This window comes from Uranotaenia lowii, chromosome 2 (genome assembly GCF_029784155.1).
Source record: "Uranotaenia lowii strain MFRU-FL chromosome 2, ASM2978415v1, whole genome shotgun sequence".
In the NCBI taxonomy this organism is placed as follows: domain Eukaryota; kingdom Metazoa; phylum Arthropoda; class Insecta; order Diptera; family Culicidae; genus Uranotaenia; species Uranotaenia lowii.
The window spans coordinates 383,841,884-383,866,420 of NC_073692.1; the positions used below are offsets into that span (position 1 = coordinate 383,841,884).

At 36.9% G+C, this 24,537-nt stretch overlaps 1 protein-coding gene across 1 annotated transcript in view; it reads left to right on the forward strand.

Moving 5' to 3' along the window:
• Positions 1–328: 328 nt before the first annotated feature.
• LOC129748336 (low-density lipoprotein receptor-related protein 6) overlaps positions 329–24,537 on the forward strand; it is a 168,146-nt gene continuing 143,937 nt past the window's right edge. The window contains exons 1-2 of the mRNA XM_055742900.1: positions 329–1,328; positions 11,846–12,873. Coding sequence (XP_055598875.1) covers positions 12,702–12,873 — 172 coding nt within the window. The 5' untranslated portion in view covers positions 329–1,328; positions 11,846–12,701. The remainder of the gene's footprint in view (positions 1,329–11,845; positions 12,874–24,537) is intronic.

Here is a 24,537-nt window from a genome sequence, read left to right on the forward strand (position 1 = left end):
CAAAGTGTTTGAAATGAATCTGAAGTTGTAAAATTTAAATTCCAAATTTTCTTTTTCATGTAAGAATTTTTTTTTAAAGGCGTTCGTTTTGAAAGAATGTTTTGTTTACGAAGGTACCTCTTACTGTGTGTCAGAGATAAAAAATATTCACCTCAAAAAAATTTCGAATGACAGTTTCTGGAGAGTTTGGCTCCACTGCTACTTGGACAAGTGTGTGTTAGTTTTCCATCTCTTGTTGAGTTTTCCTCTCCCATCGTTGGGTTGATTAGGTTTATTCAGCTCGACCGGCCTGCTCCGTTTTGCGTTGAGTTGAGTTGAGATTGAACCGTACAGTAAAGAGCACGTATCTCGGTTGATTCGTTTCTGATATCACACGTTTGTGTGTTGAACCGTCTTCTTGTATTGTTTAGTTCAAGTATCTATAGATGCCGTGTGTTGTTTAGTTGCTGTGGGATTTTCCATTGTGCATTGTTGTTAAGCTTGGACATTTAAGTGGTCCGTATTTCATCTCATTGGTAAATTTGATTGGTGATTTTGACGATTGCCCCGTGCCGTGTGTTTTGTCGTTCCTCGTCTCGTCTTTGTGTGCCGGTATGCGTGAATGAAATGTGTGTATTTTGATTCTCGAAACCGAAATAACAAATCTGTGTGCAGAGAACTTTCAACACCGAATAAAGAAGACGTGAACTGACTGCGCCGAGCGCGCTGATTCGATTTCTGACGCTGTATTGTGTATGGACCAAACGAATCCGCTGGTGTTTGTGACGTATCCAGAGAACCCGGTCTGGTATCTTCGTCAAGTGCCTTGCTGCTCTTTGCTGTGTGTACAGAAAAACAACACCACAAAACTGGGCAATCCGGCCAAAAAAAAAGGTCCAACCTGATGATGGAAACCGTACATGTGTGACTAGTCTGTTGGGTTTTGGTTTGGGGGTCTAGCTAGCGATCGTTAGTAGAAAAGCAAGTGTTTTCAATAACCTCTGGAAGATAAATTGGCTGCTAAATAGCTAGTGATTTGTACACGCGGGTGAAAGATAACATTCTTGGCACGTGTTCGTGGAGAGCGCTAACGAGCTCCGCGGTTTTAAGAACGATTTTCCAAACACGGAATTCGGACCAACCTATGCAGAAGAAAATACATCAAATTTAGTGCCGTGTTCGAATCGAAGTGTTTTTTCCCCGTCTGTCTGATTCTTGTGCTGCTTATTGGTGTGTGCCGGACATTCGGATTCGTTTGTTTTATTGAATGCTCAAAATTGTTATGAGAAGAGTCACACAGTGGGCTGAACCGAGACTTCGCCGGTCGCAGTTATCCTGAAAGTGTCAAGGTAAGTTGTTTATAAATCTAATTTTAAATTCGTATTCAAATTTCAAAAAATAATTTACGAAACAACTGAAAGACTCACAAAAAAACACATTTTTACTAACAAGTCACGTAGAAAGCACTTGAAAGTCCCTTCTCATGTTTGAACATGAGTTTCTACAGCGCACGCAAGACAACTCAAAAATTTTCATTGTTGGCCTTTATTCAGTTCATACGTAAATTTAAAATCCCGCATTGAAAAACACTGATATTTAAACTATGTTTAATTGAGGAAAAAGGTGTGAGACTTGTGAAAAAATATTTTTATTCACAAGACACGTTAAAAGCACTTATCTCATGGATCAATCCATTAGTAACCTTTATTCAGCTTACATGGATCTTGACAGTGTACACTAGATCGCAAGACGGCTTCCTGCTTATCTGACTAGGAATGGTATCCTAATGGATGCTACGTGCAGTTGTGGCGAATCCATCGCAAATCCTGATCACATTATCTTTCTAGTACAAGATCTCATGCCAAATTTGGGCCAGATCAGATCACGGGAAGGGGTCGCTCAACGAGCCAGAAGTTTGTATGGGATTTTGGACATTTTGTTCGGGAGAAACATGAAAAACCAGTTTTTCATCAATAACTTTGGTTCCCGTCGGTCGATTTCTTTCGGAAACGCTAATTTTTTAAGAAAGGTATTCTTCACAGTTCATCGGGGCGGTCGAACATATCGTCGCCTCATTAACACTGAAGAATACCACCGTTAAACAAGTTAGCCCATTTTTAAAGCCTAATAACTTTTTAATCTTAACTCTTATCGAAATGCTCCTTTAATTTAAGACCAAATCTCATTAAACTTTCAAAATATCACAATTTTTTTAAGTCCCACGAAAACGCTTCTAGTTCATCTACGGGGTATCGCAGCATATAATCTTGAAATTAAACGCTGTCAGAAAATGCATAAGAAGGTAATCTGATTTTTTTTCCAAAAAGATATGGTGAAGATAAGAAAAAGGTATCATTTATCCCCCTTCTCCCCTATAAACTAGGATGGCCCTTAGTTATATCGAGGTTTTTAATAGACAATATTTCATTTCTTAGGCGACCATCTAACGCCTTCAAGTTGAAATTTTTTGAAAAAAAAAATCAATAAAAAGTTATAAATAATTCTGGCAACACTGTAAAAAATTTTGAACTTAATCAAATATAAGATTGAAAGTCAAAGAACAACTTTTTAGAAGAGCCCAAGCGAAAAAAGTTGTAGACATGTTTTCATTTCTTCTATTTTTTTACATTTTACTGAACTATAAATCTTGAAAATAAAACATCCAGAAATGTTGAAAGCCTTCCAAAGAATATTGAAGCGATTTCAGAAATCTAAATTAGTTCTTCTTTGACAACAAAGTTTAGTCGTTTCCAAAACTTTAGGATTTTTTTCTTTGAGGAATCAAATTCGAAAAGATACAAAAAGGATTCTTTTTTTTTAAACGGTGTTATTTTACACGGTTTTTTGAAAGGTTTTCTCGAAATAAGACAATTTTCTGCTATGTCAAAAACAGGTTCAGATGTTCACGCTGCTTTCCAAATATTTCCTGGTAGGTCAATTGATTCGGATGTAGCTTCTCGACAGAATCATGAATGGCCACATGGAGACTCTACGGAAGTTACTAATTTGTTGCTTTCTAATTATAATTTGTTCCGTCATTCCATCTGCCCAACTGTCAAACATTATCATTGAATAACAGTTTCAAGAGAGTCCTGAGGCAAATAAATATTCGATGTATTATTACCCCTTTCCTTCCCACGAGGTTTTTCACGTTTTAAAAATAGAAAAATTAATATATTTTTTAATTATTTTATTTTATTTATATTATATATATATATATATATATATATATATATATATATATATATATATATATATATATATATATATATATATATATATATATATATATATATATATATATATATATATATATATATATATATATATATATATATATATATATATATATATATATATATATATATATATATATATATATATATATATATATATATATATATATATATATATATATATATATATATATATATATATATATATATATATATATATATATATATATATATATATATATATATATATATATATATATATATATATATATATATATATATATATATATATATATATATATAAATGAATGTTTGTCTGTCTATCTGTTCTCTATAGACTCGGAAACTACTGAACCGATCATCGTCAAAATGGGCATCTGAGGGTTTTTGGGGCCGGAGATGGTTTCTATAATAGTTAAAACCCCATCCGACTTAAGGGAAGGGGGGCTCCCACACAAAATTTGTAGTTTTTCGAAACAAATTAAAGTCATGACATCCATTTTCTCGAGATTTTTTTTTTCTTTGAGCAGTTTGTTTTTCGTCTCCATGGTCGAGGCGTCGCGAACATACGCCGTGTGAGAATAGTAACCATGGCATAGCATACTGATCAGTGGGAATATTTTGGCGCGTATTTCTCAACCAAGCATATTTTCAATGCAAGGGGTGGCGATATGAGCCTTGAGGTGAATTTTTTCTTACTTGATTCCTAGCTCAATTGTACAGCACATGGTTATGAATGACGTCTAGATGTGATCCAGATTGACATTTTGCCGATCGAATAAAACAAATACATTATTTTTGCCAAAATCTGAAATTGAAAAGTCACATCCATTTTTAGAAATTTTCTTTTCTTTGAGGGGTTTGTTTTTCATCTCTATGGTCAAGAAAACGTCGTCGCAAGTGAATAGTAACCAAAGCTGTTCGTTGATCGCTGGAAAAATTGAAAAATTAGGCGCCTGTTTCTCAACCAAGTACATACCTATATTTCTTATGCACGTGGGGCGTTATGCAACCTAGATATATTTTTTCTTGCAAATGTTACAAATGCTTTTATGGAAGTTCGTAACTTTCCACTTTGGGAAAAAAAAGTGGAAAATCCACAAATTTTGACATTAGTTGAGTCATTATGAAGCTTTAAAAATAGAGTACAAATTTCATATCATGAAAAACAAATTTTGAGATCAAGTTTAAGTAAATAATATATACCATCTTTGAATTGCAATTCGGAACTCAAGCTGCAGCTCTCATTTCAAAGTTTTTGGATCTGAACCATGATGGTTTGACTTTAAAAAATGCTTACAAAAACCTAAATTTGAATGATTTTTACAAAGTAAATTTATTTTTGGAATGTGTAGCAAAGCACACCGGGTCAGCTAGTTTAATATAATATTTAATATTGATTTATAACTAAAGTTCTAGAACAAAAGATGCATAATTTTAACAATTGCAAAATACATGGAACTTCATCACCTTCTTGATCACAAACTAAAACGATCCTATTTTGCAAAATATTTCTTTGGTATGCTCATCACTCAGAAGTCTATTTACGAAAATTTTAAGCATTTTCATTTTTGGTTTGAACAACGGCGGCGCCAGAAACTTTGCGCCAGAAAAACAAAACAGTCCATTTTTCGGAAAAATTACGAACTTTTACAAATATTTCGAGACATGTGGTCATTTAGCAGTTGAAATAACTATCCAAGGTTGCCGAAAAAAATTATGTGTTTTTGAGAAAAAAAAATCTGACTTTCTGTGATTTAATCCAAATATTCTGTGTTGGTTTTCTGTGATGCTATTTCCTTTAATTTCATTGACAATTCATAATAAATTGGTTCTGTACGGACGTAGGATTCCGTTGTCTGTGTCCCACGAATTGGGTCCCAAACGGCTCGAATAATCTGGAGGAGCAGCAACAACTTAGGTCATCAATTTGACCAGCGATGGCGGAGCGAAACAAAAGGTCGAGAACGAGAAATTTCGGTGGCAAAAAACGTCCGACGCTCGCGAGTTAGGTTAAGAAAGTGAACTTTATTGAAGCATAATAAATACATGTCATATAAATTCTAGCGCGTTTGAGTTCACGTATCACTTTCTCGTCAGATGTTTCTCACTTCTTATATCTATGTATGTTGTGAGTGTACAGTGTTGGTAATTCAATTCATTTCTGTGTGGTGTGATGTGAAGTAGTGTAAGGTGAATTCATGTTTTGTGTATAATATTTACATCTTATTTCTTCCCTTATGTATATTTCACTTGACATTTTTCGAATTATCGTATTTCTTCGTATTTTGTTTGTAATTCATTGATGTGGACCGCTATTCGTTGTGACTGCGTCGGAACAGGTTCTTTATAACATTTTACAAGTTGGGAAAAATAAATTAACATAACCTATATTATCATACTTTTCTAATTCAAGGAGAAAAATCTTAATTTTACACTGACCAAAAAAATTTAATTTCAAATTCAAAACCAAAATTCATTCAAAATTCTTAAATTCTGTGAAATCTGCGAATATGTATTTCAAAATTCTGTGTTCTGTGACACAGATCCTGTGGTGAAAATTTGCTCAAAATTCTGTGACATTACAGATTTTTCTGTATTTCGGAAACCTTGTAACTATCCTGAAGCGAAATTCTTTTTTGACGGAATAATTTTCATGAGTCTTGATGAAAAGCTTCGCAAGAAGAAAAGTACGTTTTGTTCCTAGTGTATCACCAGTGATCCACTTTACTTATCCGAAAATATACATGTTTCATTAGAAATCTAGATGAACCATCATGTGATTCTGCTTGCATAGGCAATCTTCTGCACGTCAGTATTTTTGTTTGAGGATAATTATGAAAACTCGTCAAGTTATTAAACATCAGACAACGACTTCATTTAAATTCGATAAAAATCGAAAATTAGATGTTTTTTGTATAAAATAATGCAAAATCAATCATTTTGTTTGTTAATCCAGCTGGAATAAATGGACATAAACTTAAAAGTTAAACCACTGACCACTGACTGGACACTTGATTTCGATTTGTGGCGCTGCTAAAAAATTAACGAAAATGTCGATACCAGAAAAATTTTCATGCTCGTATTGCTGCCGCGCAATGTTGACGATAGGAGGCTTTTAGCCAAAAACTGAGAGGAATTTTGTTCTATAAGTCTCATATCAGTGTGATTAGTGGTTAAACTATCTGACGTTATTTTTATTACTCGAGAATATCATATCGTAAAAACTTATAATAGTTCAGCCTTTTCTTTCGGAAGGTTTACCGGAGTATTTTCCTATATTAGATTCTTCTGTCCCTGAATAAAGATGTCGTTTATGTGCATTTGTTTTACAGCTTCCTGCAAAATAACACAAGAAATTTCCGGACAATCGGTTCGGCACATTCGAATTCTTTAGAAGTTTTCACATTTGGACATTCGATGGGATTTTTTGTTTCAAGTATAGACGCGCTTTCCCAGAATATTCAATACAAAGTGGGTTGGTCCAGAACAAATTTGTTGAAGAAGGGTTTTGAAAACATGTTGAAATATTTTAATAAACAAACCTCCTTTTCGAAATTCTTACAAATTTAAACTATCTATTCATTTCCAAAGAGATAAACATGAGAAACCAAAAAATGCGCTAAATTTAATTAACAAAATGGAACTTGGTGTTTTGCTATCCTTAAACTGAGTTTTGAGTTAAATTTCTTGACCGTGCAGCTACACGAAAAATTTCGCCGCACCCCATTCCTCATTCGTAAAATTTTGTAAACAGGACGTGCGAACTGTCACCACAAAAGGGAGAACACGTCATCGTAAATCAACCCATATTAATATCTGGCAGCACTGTACAATTGTAGTTTTTAGTTTAGAAATGGTTGGCGCTTATCATTAAATAAAAAAACATATTGAAGATACTAAACCATTGAGACATCCCAACATGATTTTATATGAATATGTATGGAAAAGTCGAAGCAAACCTAATTTCCCCGTAACTTTTTATAAGTACGTCCAAATGATTTGGAATTTTCTACAAAGTTGTTCCTCACGTTAAATTCTTTACGTCACAAAGTTTTACTTGTTCTGCAGTTTGCAAGATTTAATAACGTTTTTTTTTTTAATTTTCACATTTTCCCTACAAATACCACAATTTCCACTTTTTCCATACAAACTTGAAGGTCTTTGAGGGTCGCCTTAGAGTTATCCGAATGAGCTTAAACTTTGTCAGTATTGTTTTATCATTGATTGGATCCAAATTGGGACCTGGGAGCTAGGTTTCAATAAAGTTTGGAAATAAGCGCCGCCCTATTAAAGACTTTTAGTCAGCAGATCCTAGAGGATAGCGTCTTTGTCTTCTTAGCCAACGATCGTGAGATCGAATCCTAGTCGTAAAATAACCTGGCACACGTAGTAAAAGATGTAGCACATGTATATGGATGGATCTGCTCAAGGGAACTTAGAGAGGCTACCTAGATATGTGTGCTCGTAGTGCTACCGGTAAACAACTGCAACTTCAACCAAGAAGCATAGCAAAGTAAAAATAGTAACGCGGGCTAATTCCACAATAGATCAATTAAATGTTCGCAATGGACTCTCCCCCCAACAGGAAAAAAAAACAGAATCTTCCACTAATGGAGACAGCAAGGTTATTCGCTGGTGATTCAGCTCGTTTCTTTACAGGGAAATCCTCAATCGAAATTATCGATAACCTTGAACATGACCTTCAATTGTTATCCATGTATTTGAACAGTAATTTTCTTTCATTAAATTACAAAAAACTAAGTACATTTTTTAATTACAGCAGGAAAATTTTACCTCCCCACCGGGACCCACACCTGAACGAGTTTGTGATACTCAAGGTAAAAAACTTTAAATATCTGTGGTTAAATTTAGATGAATCCTTTTCTTGGAATTGCCACATAAAAAATTTAGAGAAAAATTTTTCCTCTCTGTGGTGTAGTCTGCAGATTAAGAAACTTTGTACCTATTATAAGATTATTTAGCAAAGAGTGAATAAATGCGATCTGCTGAAAATTTACTTCACTATTTGCTAAATTATCTTATAATAGTTTGGGAACGCGCATCTCAATAAAATCTCCAAAAACTTCAAACCTTACAAAATCGACGTTTAAGAAATCTCTACAAGCTTCCTTTTCTTTATCAAACTAGAACAATATATCGTCCGAACATGAATCTTTTCAAAGAAAATCTCTTTCCATCGAGATTCATGGTGTTAGTTAGTTTAGTTAGTATTATCACATTTCCTCGCACTAAATTTCCGACGGATTTCCGAAAAGGGAAGAACTAGATTGTCGGAAGTCTGTGATTTGTTGCCAGTTCACCAGCAGCGTTTCTAAAAATTTCATTTAAATGCATGTTAAATGTTAAATGTTGCGTTCTCAGCATGAGTAAAATTTTGCTTGCATACAGATTTTGATTCATTTTGCTGCTATACATCCTGAGAACAGAAACGCTACAATTAAAAAAAAGCAATACTGGCTTAATAACTCGAGCTCCTAAGCAAAATGATGCATGGCCTTAGTGGTGATTCAAGTGAAACAAGAAAAACATTTTATGAAATTTTCATCCTGTTGGAAATCCATCCCAAAAAAAGTGAGAATCAAATTTACTGCAACATCTCATCTCAGCTTACCAGTCCTATTTCTTAACCAGTGCACCATCTGAGTCGGTTAGCAAACGAAAGTTTATTGTCACAGCCTTTCTGTCACCGCCGATTACCAAAAAACGCACTGCATTGAACGTCTGCCGTTTGACTGGTGTTTTTTTTATTCATTCTCCTTCGTCTTTGATGGAAAAGGGATAAGAATGGGAAACTAGAAACTGTTTTCTATTGATTGCCGGTGGGTTTGCATACATACGCACAGCTCATCTTGGCCGGCGGTGTTTTACCGTCGTCGGATGTAAACAAAAAAAAATCTTCTAATACTGGTTTACATATACACACAGCGCTCGGTACATCATTCAACAATATAATTGCTGTCTTTTTTCATCCTACATTGTCTTGTGGTAGGATATGGGATATGTTTTATTTGGTTTCTTTCAAACATATGCAATGTTGTTGCGCTCGAAGGGCAATGGCAGTTATAAGAAAGCTCGTTAATGCCGGTCCGGCATAGGATCTTATACCGATGATTCCACCTCCAAGGAAGTTCATTATTGGAGTAGAGTCTGATTTGTGGGGGTATAGTTGAGATTATCTTTTTTCGAGCGGGTCGATAAACGAAATTAAGAGACCCGTTTGAGTGTCAATAGAAGCCACGCCCATTCATAGTTAATTACTACACTTCAATGATAAATCGAATCGTTAAATCGTTATATTTGGTAACTTTTGGCAACATATTTACAAACTTGCTTATCATTAGTCCGATTCAACTTGTTTTTGGGCAAAACGTGTCGTAAATGCTTCACTCCATAGGAACATTTCCATGATGGTATTTGAAAATATCTTTATAAACGAGTTAAATCACAATTTCCAATACAATTTCATGTTAGCTGAGATATGAGGCGTTAGAAGGACGTTAGTCTAAGGACGTGAGACGTGAGAAGTTAGTTGCGATCAATGAGACATGAGACGTGAGAAAAAAGTGTGAGACGTACGGCTTTAAACGTGAGACGTGCGTGGACGGAAGGGCCATTCAAATATTACGTAACGCCATTTTTCAATAATTTTCGACCCATCCCCCTCCCCTTTCGTAACGAATTCCCATCAGATTTTCTATCTAAAATCCACAAAGCGTAACAAACTGCTATACTTCCTCCCCTCTGATGCGTTACGAAATATTTTAATGGTCCCTAAGAAGTGCGAAATTACTAGTAAGACTTGAGAAGTGCTCTAATTTATCATGTCTCAGATTTCAGGTCTTAGCGTTCTTGTCTCATGTGAAAACCGTGCAAATAACCTTGAAAAAAACCTTAGTGTATGTAGGAGTTTGGGTTTGAGAGAACCACAAAAGAAATTTTTGCACATTGTGTACTGGTTTGCTACGTAACTTGGATTAGCTGAGCCTGAGTATGTCATTTACAAACAGTATGAAAAGAAGAGGTTTAAGCTAAGGGCCTTGCTGTACACCGGAATAGTTATTATCATTAGGAATTTAAAACCAGTTAGATCCGTTAGTTATGATTAAAGTCATGTTCAAAAATTTGAAAATTAAGGATTTGATGTCAATACGATCCAAAACACTGTCAAGGTTAAACTCAATCAATATTTTAAAATTGAACATCAAACATTTTCTAAGCCAGGAGCAGACATTGTTCACATTGGTTGAAATGAAGTTGAAATAAACTTAAAGCCGTTTCCTACCTACACCGAAAAAATTCTTCACATGAACGCTACGTGAAAATGTACCTGGATTTTTGCCACCATGAAAATCACGTGAAACCTACGTGAATTTCAGGTAGCAAACAGAGCTCGCGCAGCAAGCAGAATTCACGTAATTTTCATATGAGTTGAATGTGAAATCAACGTAGGACAAATGTGGCTAGGCATTCGTTCTGATACGATTCACGTAGATTTTATTATAATATTGACGTATAAGGAGGTTTTTCCGGATATTTTAACTAAAAATGATTTGATTTTGAAAGTAAACTTTATTGTTCGACAAAATTACAATTGCTCTGGCACTTTCCATTTCCTGACACTTTCTACAATTCACTTCATCCAATTTTCATTTCATTTCCTGCCACTTTTTACAATCCATTTGGCATTTGTTTTGCCTCTTTAATGGTTGCCGCCTCAGCTGCCTCAATTTTAAATCCTGTGGAAAAAAAAACAAAAATGTAAATAGCAACCACACAACAAAATTTTGTTACTTACGAAATAAATATCAGCTTCTCCATCACTCAGATTTATTTGGTCTTCATGCACCAACTGCCTGATCCGCGCCATATTGAGAACTGTATTCCTTCACACAGATTTTACGTGAATGAGCCATTAAGGTTTACGTGAACATCAAATAGAATACACGAAATCCCTCTGTATTTGACGGTTCACTGGATTCTCACGTAAATCGAATGTGTCTTTATTTTGACAGCATTCAACTATGTGAATTTCACGTAAGGATCAAGTGATTCTTTACTAACTCCTAAGTGTTTTATGTAAACCAAGCAAAAATTCACGTAACAAGTGGCTACGTGAAAATCCAGGTAAATTTAACGTTCCTTTTTCGGCTGAGTGTAGTTAAGCCGGCAACGGTACGTGTGGCTAATGCGGCTTGTTTCGAAAACATAATCCAAACTCCGGAACCCAATTCGAAACTGTAATAACGATTAGTATTACTTAGTTCCCAAAAACAACAACCAACCAACCTTCCAAGTAGAAATACAAAAAAAAAAAACATTCGAACCAAAAATCCCCTTAACAGATTTGTGTGTTGTGTTTTAATCCTATTACCGAGTGACTTCGTTCCACTGTGCGTACCAGGAACATTGGTCGTATTTTGACGAGACCTGACTCCGAACTTAGGCCGGAGCTGTTTTTATTGATTCATTTTACACTCTGTTGGCGCGCGGACCGATACCTATACCTAAGCATGATACCCAACCAAACTCATACAACCCGATAGCAAACTCAAAACATACTGACTGATTATGGTTGCGTTTTTTTTCTTTCTTTCTCCACTTTGCAGATACTTCGGCCCGGCCCGTATTCCTGGCACCAGATTCAGCCAGTCAGCCAGCCAGTCAGTGGAGAAATCTAGAATAAGACGAACCGGTCCGGTCTGCTTGTTGCTACTGGCTTACCGTACTCACTCACGTTGCCAAACCTCGGCCGACTCTGGTCTGGAAGCAGAAGGAGGAAGCAAGAAATGAGAGAATAAGGTCTGGTGGCTGGGATCTTGGGCATGGAGGAGACCCAGACTGGGACAGAATCGTCATCCCCCATACTGTGTAGTGCCAGTCAGCCAGCCAAAAGGAAGATTCTCAAGAGAGAGTCGTTATTGTACCATTGGAAAGATCGGAGTTCCGTGCAGTCGTCTTCATCGTAGCTCGTAAGGCCTTTGCCATCTTCAACAAAACACAGCTGCTGAACCCGCCGTCGTTTTTGTTATTGCTGTTTCCCGGTTCCCGGATCCGATCTCCGATGGTCTTGGTGTTTTCGTTTGTTGAGTATCGATCATCGTCGATCGACAATAGCGACCTATAACAAGCTTCCAATAATATTCACAAGACGTTCGATGACCGGTTAAGTGTAGAAGATCGTGTGTGTGCGCTCCAGCTTGTTATATCTATTCGTTTTGAGAAGTGCGATGATGGGTTTTGTATATTTGAGGGGGTTAAGTTTTGAAAAGTGAGCGACCAGCAAGAAGGAAATCGTTTGTGTGATTCGATTTAATTTTTCTCTTAATTCCTATCCCTCCTCCATAAGTGATTAAGCGAAGCTAACAAGCTCAGATAGAACGATAGGATTAGTGATTGGTGGCTATGCGCAGGAATTCCCACCGAGGAAAGCGCTAAACCCCGAACACGGCGAAGAATGAAGAAATGGCCCGGGGGTCTCGGAAGATTTCTACGCGTTTAACAACGCGTACCCCGGGTAACGTCGCCAAACGGAGACATCACTGCGGACCACTTCCGGTTTTCGATGGAATCGCGGCGCTTCCGGTGCTGTTGTTGCTGCTGCTCGGCGGATTTCCACAGGAAAATAACATTCAATGTAAGTTTGAAAATTTAAAATTTGAATAGTGTTTTTTTCTGTTCTGTTTTCAAATCCAATTTTATCATTCCAATTCTTAAAAAAAAAAATTAAAAAGAGTTCACATATTTTCCCATATGTGTTGAAAAAATAACATCCACACGACACAGTTGTGCGACCAAGCTTTGCTACTGGGGAGGGTGATAAATACCATTCAGTGATGTGATATCGCTGCTGAAGTCAGTGATAGGTGATTGGCGATAAGAGATAAGAGCCACGGTATAACCCTTATCAACCACTGAAGGTGAGGTTTTGTTATTGGCAGCAAAAAAAAAATATAGCGCTTTGCTTTCTGTTCCGAAGAAAGTGCAGCATTTCACTTTATTGTGGGTAATTTCAACGTTTTAGGCTTACATTTTTTCAGAAAACTATCAAATAGTTTCTTAAAACTGATCTTTCAGAATTAATTTGTCGAAGTTTGAAGTTATACCTTGTGTTAGGCTCATTTGAATACTGGGAGTGCCATATGAGGATGTATCCGAATTTGAACGTCGAATAACTCCGCCATTTTTCAGCCGATTTCGACAGATAAACACCATTTCGAAATGCCATTTTAGATATTAGTCGATATCGATACAGACCAAAATAACGCGCTGAATTTGTAGTGTTTTGGATCGAAAACGGTTTTTCAGTTATACAAACTGTGCATGCTTATAGTAAAAAATCGTTGTCTCAAAAAATGATGATTTTAGCTGGCCTCGTCGTTCTACGGATTCAATTTTAAAAGTAAAATTTACGCCAGCAAACCAAAAACTATTGATCAACTTAAAGCTATTCTACGAACTAAATAACGCTATAAAGCTCGAAATGTTTGTCAATGTTATGCAGAATGGCTGCAAAGGAGCTGCTTTTGGGTCAAATGGAGGTGGTCATTTGATCGGCGTTTTATACTAAAATTGGTTTCGAATAAATGACATAAAATATCCTGAAAGAATCTTGTTTGTTTATGAACATCGACTGAAATATTGCGGAGTTATTCGACTTTGAAAACGGATACATCCTGATGGCGCACCTTTATATTAGACTGAGTCCATTTGGAGTCATTCTTGAATTTTTCAAACCCTGGGGTCTAAAAAGCTTCGTTTTGTTTCAAAACTAATCCATGATTATTGGCAGAATTTTCATGTAACGTTTACATGAGTAAATTTGAACTTTCAAGTTTGCATGGGAGAATTGAATATATTGTACTGAAAACTCATCATCATTTTTGTTTCTCATGTGGAACCGAGCCCGCTAATGGTTTTATTGTTTATTGTTTATGAATTTATTGTTTATCAATACCAAAAGGCATACCCCTGTTAAACAGCTAATAACTTTTTTGGCTAATAAGATACGAAGCTATGGTCTTCGACAAAGTTCCTCTAGAAAATTTATAAATTGGTACAAAAACCATAAGCAGGCTTGGTTTCACGTAAGAAACAAAAATGATGTTGATTTTTCAGTGCAAAATATTCAATTTTTCCATACAAACCTATAATTTAAAAATTACTCATGTAAACGTTTCTTAAAAATTCTGCAAAAAATCATGGATCAGTTTTGAGCCAAAACGAAGCTTTTTAGAACCCAGGGTTTGCGTAATTCCAAAATGACCTCAAATCGACTCAGTCTACTGTATCTACTTAGGTAATTTTAGAGAAGGTTGTTCTTAAAAGCGAATGCATTCATTCTACGATAGAAATACGAAAAAATACCCGTAAAAGGTTTGTTTCTAGGCTTGAAAGATCGCTAGAATATTAGAGATGTTGCTAACCATATTTCTCATTTCTATCGGTCAAACTAATAGCACTTTGAGATCTCTCGATGTGGAGGTTCCACTAGGGAGTAAGGTAAGACCAAAGTTCTTTTTATTGTAAATAAAATATTTGCGCAATCTGCCATACACGGCATTATCAGACTGTTAAGTATTAATTGGAGACGAATGCATTCTGTAGATTTAAAATCTCTTTAAAAAACTGTCAAGTTTTGTTTTATACCGTAAAATGTATAAAAATGATTTACTGCCGTTCCAAGCAGAATTATCCCATTTGAAAAAGTATGCAAACGAGAAAAACGCGACTGAAATTTCAACTATATTTCCGTTTGAAATTTTCTCTATGTAAATCACTAAAGGCTCTTCGCTCCTCCCCTTCCCACTATTTTAGTATTATTTTAGATGAATAACATTAAATTAAACAGCTAAAATTCATTTTAAAACATTTTTTTAATAATATTTGCCTTTTTTATAGAGTTGTCTCTAGTGTGACATTCTTGCGTAGAAACGTCTACATAGAGACAACCACCTTGATGGAAATTACTTGTTTGTGTTCTCTCCTACATGAACAAAATCTATGAAGATTCTGAACGATTCTGAATTCTGATAAACTTTGATTATCCAGCTACATTTTCAACTTTGTAATTTTTTTTAAATAAAGAAACTCTGCTCTGGAAATGTTTAAAATTTAATATTTTTTGTTTAATTACAACAGACAGAACTATAGTCATTAAAATTTAAAAAAAACTATTTAATTTCTGATTTTAACTAGACCCAGTTTAGTATTGTAAATTTCCTCAGACTACTTATTTGAAAATATATTTTTCCAAAGAAATTGTTTTTTTTGATAAAATTTTTATTTAAAAAAAAACCGATTATAAATCAATCATTAGACCTGTTCCAGGAGACCATCCTTCATTTCTTTAGTTCTTATTTTTCATTACTTACACTTGACTTATTTAAAGAAATCGTAAGCTTCGAAATTGTTAATTTTCAAAACAAAAAACTTATAAAGTGGCGCGAAGTTTGGTCATAACAACTTGGGATGGGTTTTTTTCATTTATTTAAAAATTTGAATAATTTGAAAATAAAAAAAATTGACCTAATTTAAGTAGCTAAAAAATTAAAGTTTTGCTTGTTAGCGTATCTCATGATATTTTTAGCCAAGTTTCTATAAACAAACAAACTCAAACATTTTTTTGGGATTTTTTTATACTATGATAAAAACCTTTAAAATGCAGCCAGAAATGCTTAAAAGAAACAAAATATTTTGAAATTTTATTCTTGTACAATATCAAATATCTTTCTTGGTGTACAAATTTTGTTTATGGTATTTCGACATAAAATCCAATACAGAAACAAATCAACGTTAAATATTTTTAGACTTTCAACATCTCTGGCCATTTACGAATGAAAAATTTTGCTATCCCATACAATATTGAAGCTTGTTGTGCTAAATCTGAATGAACCGCTTCCTAAAATTAAAGGTATTTATTGGCTGTGAAAACCAAAAAAAAAATAGGTGTGGTAAATATTAAGCAATTAAAAATTTTCAACACAAACCTTGCAGCAGTCTTATGTTCATTTTGGGTTATAAATTAAATATTTATTTTTTTTTTCTGTGGACTCCCTAAAATTTCTAAATTTTTATAGCGTTTTAAAAAATTGGTTATATTTTGTTTTAGTTTTTAATGATATAAAAAAAAATTGTCTGGCCGGCTAGCTAATCTCATTTCTGATATTCGGCCCGTCTGCTGAAAATGTTGGCCACCCATGTTCTAGAGGATCTAATAGTGAGCTAAAATTTGAAAAAAGTAAGAATGATTAGTTCTTTGAAAGTATGGATGGTTAGGGGCTTTCAGATGGCGCTTTGCATCTGAACCTTTCAATTGGAGAAGTGGTAAAGCAGGTCATTTTTTCTGTCTGATTCGCCCAACAAACAAAAAAACAGACCAAACAAACCCAACAATGATAAAAAAGCTGTCCACCGATAAAATAAACAAAATACGGTGATTAAATCGTGCGAAAAATGGAAAACCCGCTTGGAGGTTTAAATTTTGAAAAATTTCGTGAAGGAAATCGATACGAACTTCGTAGCGGAGACTTGGGGAATCTCCCGTCAGAATTTTTTGATTGAAAAGCCTAGCCTGAATGTTCCGGAGAAGAAAAAAATTAAAATTGTTTTGCTATTACTTAATTTGGCTGACGATCCGTGGAAGATACAAATCGATAAGTGATACATAATGATTGGCACAATTAACGGCCAAATATATTAAAAAATGCCTTCAAAAGTGACCGTTTTTCTCCCATAGCACTTTCAAAGGGCTTTCAAAGTTAGTACTCTGTTGATGACAATTTGCTACACTTGTCGTAACTCCGATAAAATAGAAAATTTGGAGTTATTCTGAAGGTCCTAGGTCCAGAAAATGAAAAACGTCAACAAAAATAGCCTTGATTTAGAAAAATGATAGTTCATAGTGTGCAATATAGATGGCACATATGTTGCCCAAACATTTTAGTCAATGAACTTATTCATTAGACACTATCTCATAAACTAATCGACAGATCTCCACATAATTTTGCACATGTAAAAGTTTAGTTCCTAGGCGGTATCACTACAAATTTCATAAATTTTCATCCATCCGTTCAAAAGTTATTCACAATTGAAAGTGTTGCCTTTTCCCGAATACAGTCCTTATTTGAGCCACCGCACACATTGAGAAATAGAGTTATGGCTGTTTTAACCTCAATTCCCCTACATTTTTAATATAGATCAGAAAAAGCTTGTTCGTACTGGAAAATTTTGAATAAAATTAGACCTATCTTATGAGATCTTTTTTTTTCGAGGAATCGAATAAAGGCTATTTGAGTCACCGCACGCTTCGGAAAAAGGATTAATGGCAGAACTATTTGAAAAATATAGGAGAATTGAGAGGAAAAATCTCATTTGGTTTTAAATTTTCAAGTTCGAACATGTTTTTTTCTGAATAAATTGCCCTTCGAATTGAGGATAAAAACAGCCGTATCTTACTCCATTTTCTGATGCGTGCAGCGGCTCAGACAACCTTCATTCGATTTCCCAAAAAAAAAACACATTAGATAGGTCCCATTTGTTCCAAAATCTTCCAGCCTGAAAAAGCTTTGTCTGAACTATATTAAAAATGTTGGGAAATTGGGAGAAAAACGACAATTTCTCTATTTTCTGATGCGTGTGGAGAGTTGGAAAAAATCTTATAAAGAGGTCTAATTTGGTTCAAAATTCTCGAGTCCGAACTCACTTTTTCCATTATTAATTGATAAATATAGCGGAATCGAGGGTAAAATCAGCCATAACATTATTTTTCGAAACGTGTGGTGTTAAACAGTCTTCATTCGATTCCTCAGGAAAAATAACACAAGATTGGTCTGTTTTTGTTCAAACTTTTTTAGTCCAAACCAGTGTTTTTCTGGATTGTTTACAAAATATAGGGGAATTACACTACATATCTGTTCGTAAGTTAGTGCTGCCTCTGAAACTATGTCTAATCGATTATCCGGGCATTTTCAAAATAGGAAAGTATTTTTTCATAAATTTGGTCAGTGTAGAAGGGAAGGTATTGAATTTCTTTGCGGTATATACACTTTTTTCCCCATTGTGCATTGGTTTGAAATAAAATAAAATGCCACACTTTTCTAGAATTTAATAGAAAAAACTGTAACTAATTTTGACATTGCTAAATGACGGTTTTGTATTTTTATTTTATAATTTTAATTTTTTTAACAATTTGCTAAAGACTGCAAAACGTTTTGACTTATGTCAAAATCAGCTCTTAAATTCTGTGCACCTCGGACAAATGTGAATTTTGTTAACTTGTGTTATTTTAGTTGTGACGTGGTTTGTATGGGAACTATCCATTTTGAAATACAGTTTATCATAAAATCTAAACAATGTTCATGATGAGTTGAGATTTAAAATGACCTTATCAAATGACAAATGAAGAACTATGAGAAAGTAAGTACATACATATATGAAATTGAAATTAGCGTCAAACGTTGGTCAAAAAATAACCAACTCAAATGCTACAAATAAAATGGTTTCCTCAGTTGCCAAAACTGTTAAAATTGCTCTAAAATATTTAAAGTTGTGTTATATTTCTCATAAATGTTGTATGGAAGTCCTTCAACAGAGAGGTTTTCCTATGCAATAAATCAACGTTATTTCAAAATTCACTACTGTTTGTCATTTCATAAGAACCACATGAAAATATTTCAAAATTAACGTTAATCACATGGCTTTTGTATGGGACACGCTGGTTTGAAATAAGGGAGTCTTTTAATTCATTGAAATACCTTTTTTTTGTCAAAACTTGCTTATAATCATGTTGTACGGAATTTGTTCGAAAATCCCCTTTTTATTGGAACAGGGGTTAAAAATATTAAACAATTTTTTTGTTTGTCCAAAATTTGGTTGTGTTCAAATCCAGGCAAAAAAACCAAGATTAATCATCTTAAAAAGAATTTCTAAAAGAAGTCCTGGATTATAAGCGACTCTCACTTCAGCAATGCAGGTTGCCCAGATTTATCCTGGCTTGTCCGGAGAGTCAATTCAAAATTTTTCCATGGTTGAGATTCGATTCTAAAATGGTTTATAAAGCAGATTTATGATTGATCTGAAGGCCGATAAATATGATATACTCTCGCCATGATTGGCGCCGTATCATTTTTAATCTTTTACTGAAAATAGCTTCTATCACTTCTGGAATCCTACTTGTTCTCAATAAAGGGAAGTAAAGCCCATCCGAAGTGCTCTTTTTTAAAGTATTTGAAAACTGTTCCAACTGTCTCCATAGAGGACTTTTTTGGACAAACCATCAAATCAATAACATTTTATTGATAAATTGGAAAAAATTTTAATCAAAAAATAACTTTAAAAAATGGGAGCAAATATAACTGGCAAATGTTTTTCGCATCTTATTAAGGTTTCGCTTAAAAAAATTAAGGTTTTCGAGAAGAAGGTCAATGTCTCTGTGAGCAAACATTTTTCCAGATACTGCATATAAATTACTCTAAAAATGATGAACCAAAGGTGAACAAACTTCACATCAGTACGTCTTCGCTCAAGGTTCAAAAATAGTTACAACTGACCTCGACCACAACTTTGCTTCAGACCATAAAATCGACTTTGAATTTTTTTAAACTTTTAAAGGTAAAAAAATCCAAAGAAACAATAAAACATAAAACGGGATTTTCTCCAAAGACCATTCCAACGTCTGCTGCTTAATTCGGTAGCCGAGGATCGTGTGGTTTGGAGTCAAAATTGTAATAAAAATACTCTCCTCCAGACCAGCCAGATCCCCTTTGCCCCAAAATTTACGCGTCGTCACGAAGAAAAAGTTATCGCGCATCACGAATCAGTTGCAACAGCAGGGATCCCTAAATGGCACATGTTTTACTAACACGACGAACGTGATGCGGAGAATTAAGTAAGTATCAGCAGACACTCCTCCCCGGAGATCTGTGGAGGTTCATTGGGGTCCCCAATCATCCCGGTTCCTGACCGGAATTGCTAAGTAGCTAGTAACTATTCCTTCCCTCCAAGGCAGGCAAAGGCGGGGTCCGGAATGAATGTGATAAGATGCGTTTTCGTTCACCATGGAAGGCATGGCCGTTGATTTGTCAGTCCAGCCTTCCAAATCATCATCATCATCGTTCGTGGTGGAAGTGCAATAAAAACGGGCAAATTGAATAATTTATTTGGGGCCGGTTTTTCGAGTGCCTTGGAGAATGCAGGTTTGTGTCTTTCGATTCCCCCCATCGCGACTTGCGTTGACTTTCTTCGCGTTCCGTTGCGCGTCTCGTCTTCCATGCATCGGTGGGGAAAGATTTATTTTATTGCTCTATAAACCAAGTCCAAGGTTTGATGACTTTTGTGTGGAGAACTAGCTAGTGGGATCAGAACCACCAAGCTCTAAGTCGAGAGTTTTTGAATCGGTTTGATTGGAGTGGCACCCAAAGTTCGTTACCAGCACTCAAATTTGGGAGCAACATTTTCATCTTAAATCAATTGTTGATTAAAAGGCTAATTTACTCTGAGAAAACAGCGTTAATCAAACCACTGAGGTCACTTTGAATTAAAACGTAAAGTCAAGGAACAAATTTTGTACTTTACTTCTAATAAGTGATCTTTTGAAAATCTGGTTTAGTTTTATTTATTTAATTTCATCAATAACAAAGGTTCTAATATTAACGCAATCCTCATAAGCCGTCTGGAATTGTATCGTTCCGTTGTTTTTTTTCGTTGATAGAGGAATTATTTTATTTTCCTAGTATTCTGTCTCACGACATAACTTAATGAACATAATTCCTAAAATTAACTCGGTCCATGGTACTCCAATATCTCGGCATTCCACATTCGCCAGATCACTTCCCACTTGTTCTGACTTCCGCGCTCGTTGCCCCCCTGATCGTCTCGTTCCTACCGGATTCGTAGCGAACATCAGGACAGTCGTCCGGCATCCTCGCAACATGTCCGGTCCAGCGTATCCGAACAGCCTTCGCCACCTTCTGGATACTGGGTTCGCCGTAGAGTCGCGCTAGCTCGTGGTTCATCCTTCGCCCCCACATTCCGTTCTCCTGCACGCCGCCAAAAATGGTTCTTAACATTCGTCGCTCGAATACTTCGAGTGTGCGCAGGTCCTCTTCGAGAAATATCCACGTCTCATGCCCGTAGAGGACAACCGATCTAATGAGCGTCGTGTACAGGTTACACTTAGTGCAAGGGCGAAGTCTTCTCGAACGCAGTTATTTGTATTTATTTCTGATCAACGGATCACATATTGATCTAAATGATCACTTAAAATTAAAATAAAAAACTAAACATATGGCCATCCCTCGAAACGTCGAAGTCAAAATGCTCCAAAAACGTGTGAACAATCTCATTGCACCGATGGACCGATCCGATCCGTAATTGTTCATTCGAATGGGAATATACAATTGAAGATCCTGATTTCTAAGACCACTAAGCACACTAAACGGAATAGCCTCCAGAACCGTGGAATAGTCGATTCGCGATGTCAGGCAATCGGCGACGAATGAAGCACGTGTTGCATGTCTGCGGACTTGAAGGGTATCAATATCTATGAGGCGGCATCGATTTTCGTAGCAAGGTAAGCGAAAAGGGTCTTGCCAGTTCAGGTGTATCGCAAGAATCGCCGCTGAATAGTCTCGACCTGATCGACACCGTTCTGGTAGTAGGGGTACCAGACAGCTGATGCCTATTCAAGGATGGAAAGAACAATGCTGCAGTATAGGCTTTTCAGGCAATACAGGTTCTTGAAGTCCTTCGCCACTCTAAAAATGAGTCCGAGACTTTTGGAAGCTTTGTCAAGCACCGTTCAGGAGTGGCAAAACTTCGTTGAAATAAATTAGGAAAATAATCGGTCCTAGATGGCTACCTTGGGGCACACCGCAAGTGGCAAGGGACTGCTTGGAGAAGGTGTCACCCTTTCGAACAATCAATTTACGGCCAGTTAAGTTACTGCGGGACCAGTCAAGTAGAGTACCACTTTTAGAAGTAGAGTGACTATTTCCGCGTTTCCAAAACGATTTTGGGAAAGACTTGATGTTACGTTGTATGCGATGTTAAGTTAACAATACATATTCTTAGTGTAGGATGATTTTTGCATCTTGTAATTTCGAAGGGCCCACCTTTTTGCCGTCTTCAGTTGTCGAAGTTCAGTCGTTACCCAGGGAATCCGCATATTTCCACCGCTAGAGCATTTTGGAACATGGCGATCTATTACATAATTCAGAATATGTGAGAAAGTTTCAGCGGCAGCGTTGGGTTTTGATAGATCAAGCTTAGATACCCTGTCAATAGTGGCTAGTGGGTGAGAGATGTCGTCTAAGTTAGCGTTCTTGTAGTCGAGGTAGAAGGTTGCTAGTTTTTCTACAGTAGCGTTCAAGCTAGTAACTTCAAGGAATGCCAATAGAGCAGGGTGATGTGGGACTACTTTAACAAGCGGTGCAGGAGCGAATTCGATAGTCGGTAAACGAGATCCATCGTTGGCAAAGTAATGGTCAAGCATACAATCGTTTTGGTTCAACAACCTGTTAATCTGGCGCAAGGTCGCTGCACTCAGGGAGTCCAATATGATGTTTGAAGGCGCCGAAAAGTAGAGCGTGCTGGGTCCGGGTGCAGAAAGCTGTCATGGTTGGAGTACCACTTCAAACCGTGCATATTGAAGTCGCTAATGACAAGTATGACATCTTCTGGGGCGCAGAAAGAGCTTACTTCGTGCAGCGTGAAAACGACTCGACTTCACGTCAAGTGACAACCCGCCTCCACTGAACTTTTTGATGTTAAGGACACTACGGTCACAGATGAACACTGTGTTATCAGGGCCGAAGATCTGACTTGATAATGTGCGGGCATTCAGACATGTTACCGTGAATGCGATGTCATATCAAGAACACGAAGTTGCGAAGGTTATGGAATCTGAAGGTCGCGGAGCGTATCTGGAGGGACGTGCACTGGAAGAGAGAATATCATCAGGCACAGGAATGCAACCAGGGGTACCATACTTGCCTGAATTCACAGGCTGGAGAACCCCTTCACCGCAGACGAACTCAGGGCCGGGACGACTGATGACGCTGGCTTGAATCAGTGCGACTAAGTCGAAGGGCTGAGGGGTCTCCGAAGGGTCTAGCTCGTTGCGTCTCGGTGCAGAAACCCCAGTAGACTTGGTGAGTTGCAGTTGCTTGTGGAGTCCATATTAGGCACGACTTCCGCTGATCATTCGCCGCTGGACCTCACGGCTGGTGTCATTGTCTACGGTCACAAGTTAGCCGAGGTAGACGAAGTCTTCGACTTTATGCGGCCCGTCGCCGTCGATCGTGACCTTGTTATTAATGGACAAGTGAGCTCGGTCGGTCTTGGATCCGCAGGCCAGCGTATACTTCGTCTTGGACGTATTACTCATTAACCCAATCCTTCCTGCTTCGCGTTTCAGTTTGCGCTAGATCTCCTCCACCACCGCAGATGATCTGTCGACTATATCAATGTCGCCGGCAAAGCAGATAAGTTGACTGGATCTGTTGAAAATCGTGCCCCGCATTTCACCCACTACTCGTCGAATAACACCTTCTAGCGCCACGTTGAACACCATGCAGGATAAACCATCACCATTGAGGATAGTGATCGCTCGGTAGTTCTCACAGTCCAATTTGTCGCCCTTCTTGTAGATGGGGCATATTACCTCCTCCTTCCACCCTTCCGGTAGCTGTTCTGTGTCCCAGATCCGGACATCAACCGGTGTAGACACTTTGATCACCTCACGATTGTCCGTCAAGCTGCTTCCGTTCTTATCCCGGCACATTTCGGCTTGCGGCACGAAGCCTTTGCGGAATGCGTTGAGCTTCTGATAGAACTTTCGTGTTTCTTGGGAACGATGTAGCTACTGCAGCTCATCGAGCTCCTCCTCCTCCAGGTGGCCCCTTTTCTCCTGGATAATTCGGACTCGCTGCCTCTTCCGCTGTCGGTAATTTTCCACCTTTCGACGGGTGTTTCTGCATACTACTGCCGCCCGCGTCGAACCAGTCGTTCCGTCGAGTTCGTTTCACATGCCCGATGGCGTCCTCGCAACGCTGTTGTTGGCTATCTTGATGGTATCCCAAATACGCGTAGTCTGCTGCGAGCTCAGGTTGCATATTTACCCGAGGCGGGTGTCGATTTCGTATGTTTTTCACTACGGAGAGTTTTGGGCGCATCTTCACCATCACCAGATAATGGTCTGATTCGATGTTGAGGCCTCGACAGGATCTGACGTCGATGATGTTCGAGAATTGCCGGCTGTCTATCAAAACGTGGTCGATCTGTGATTGCGTTTGGTATGGTG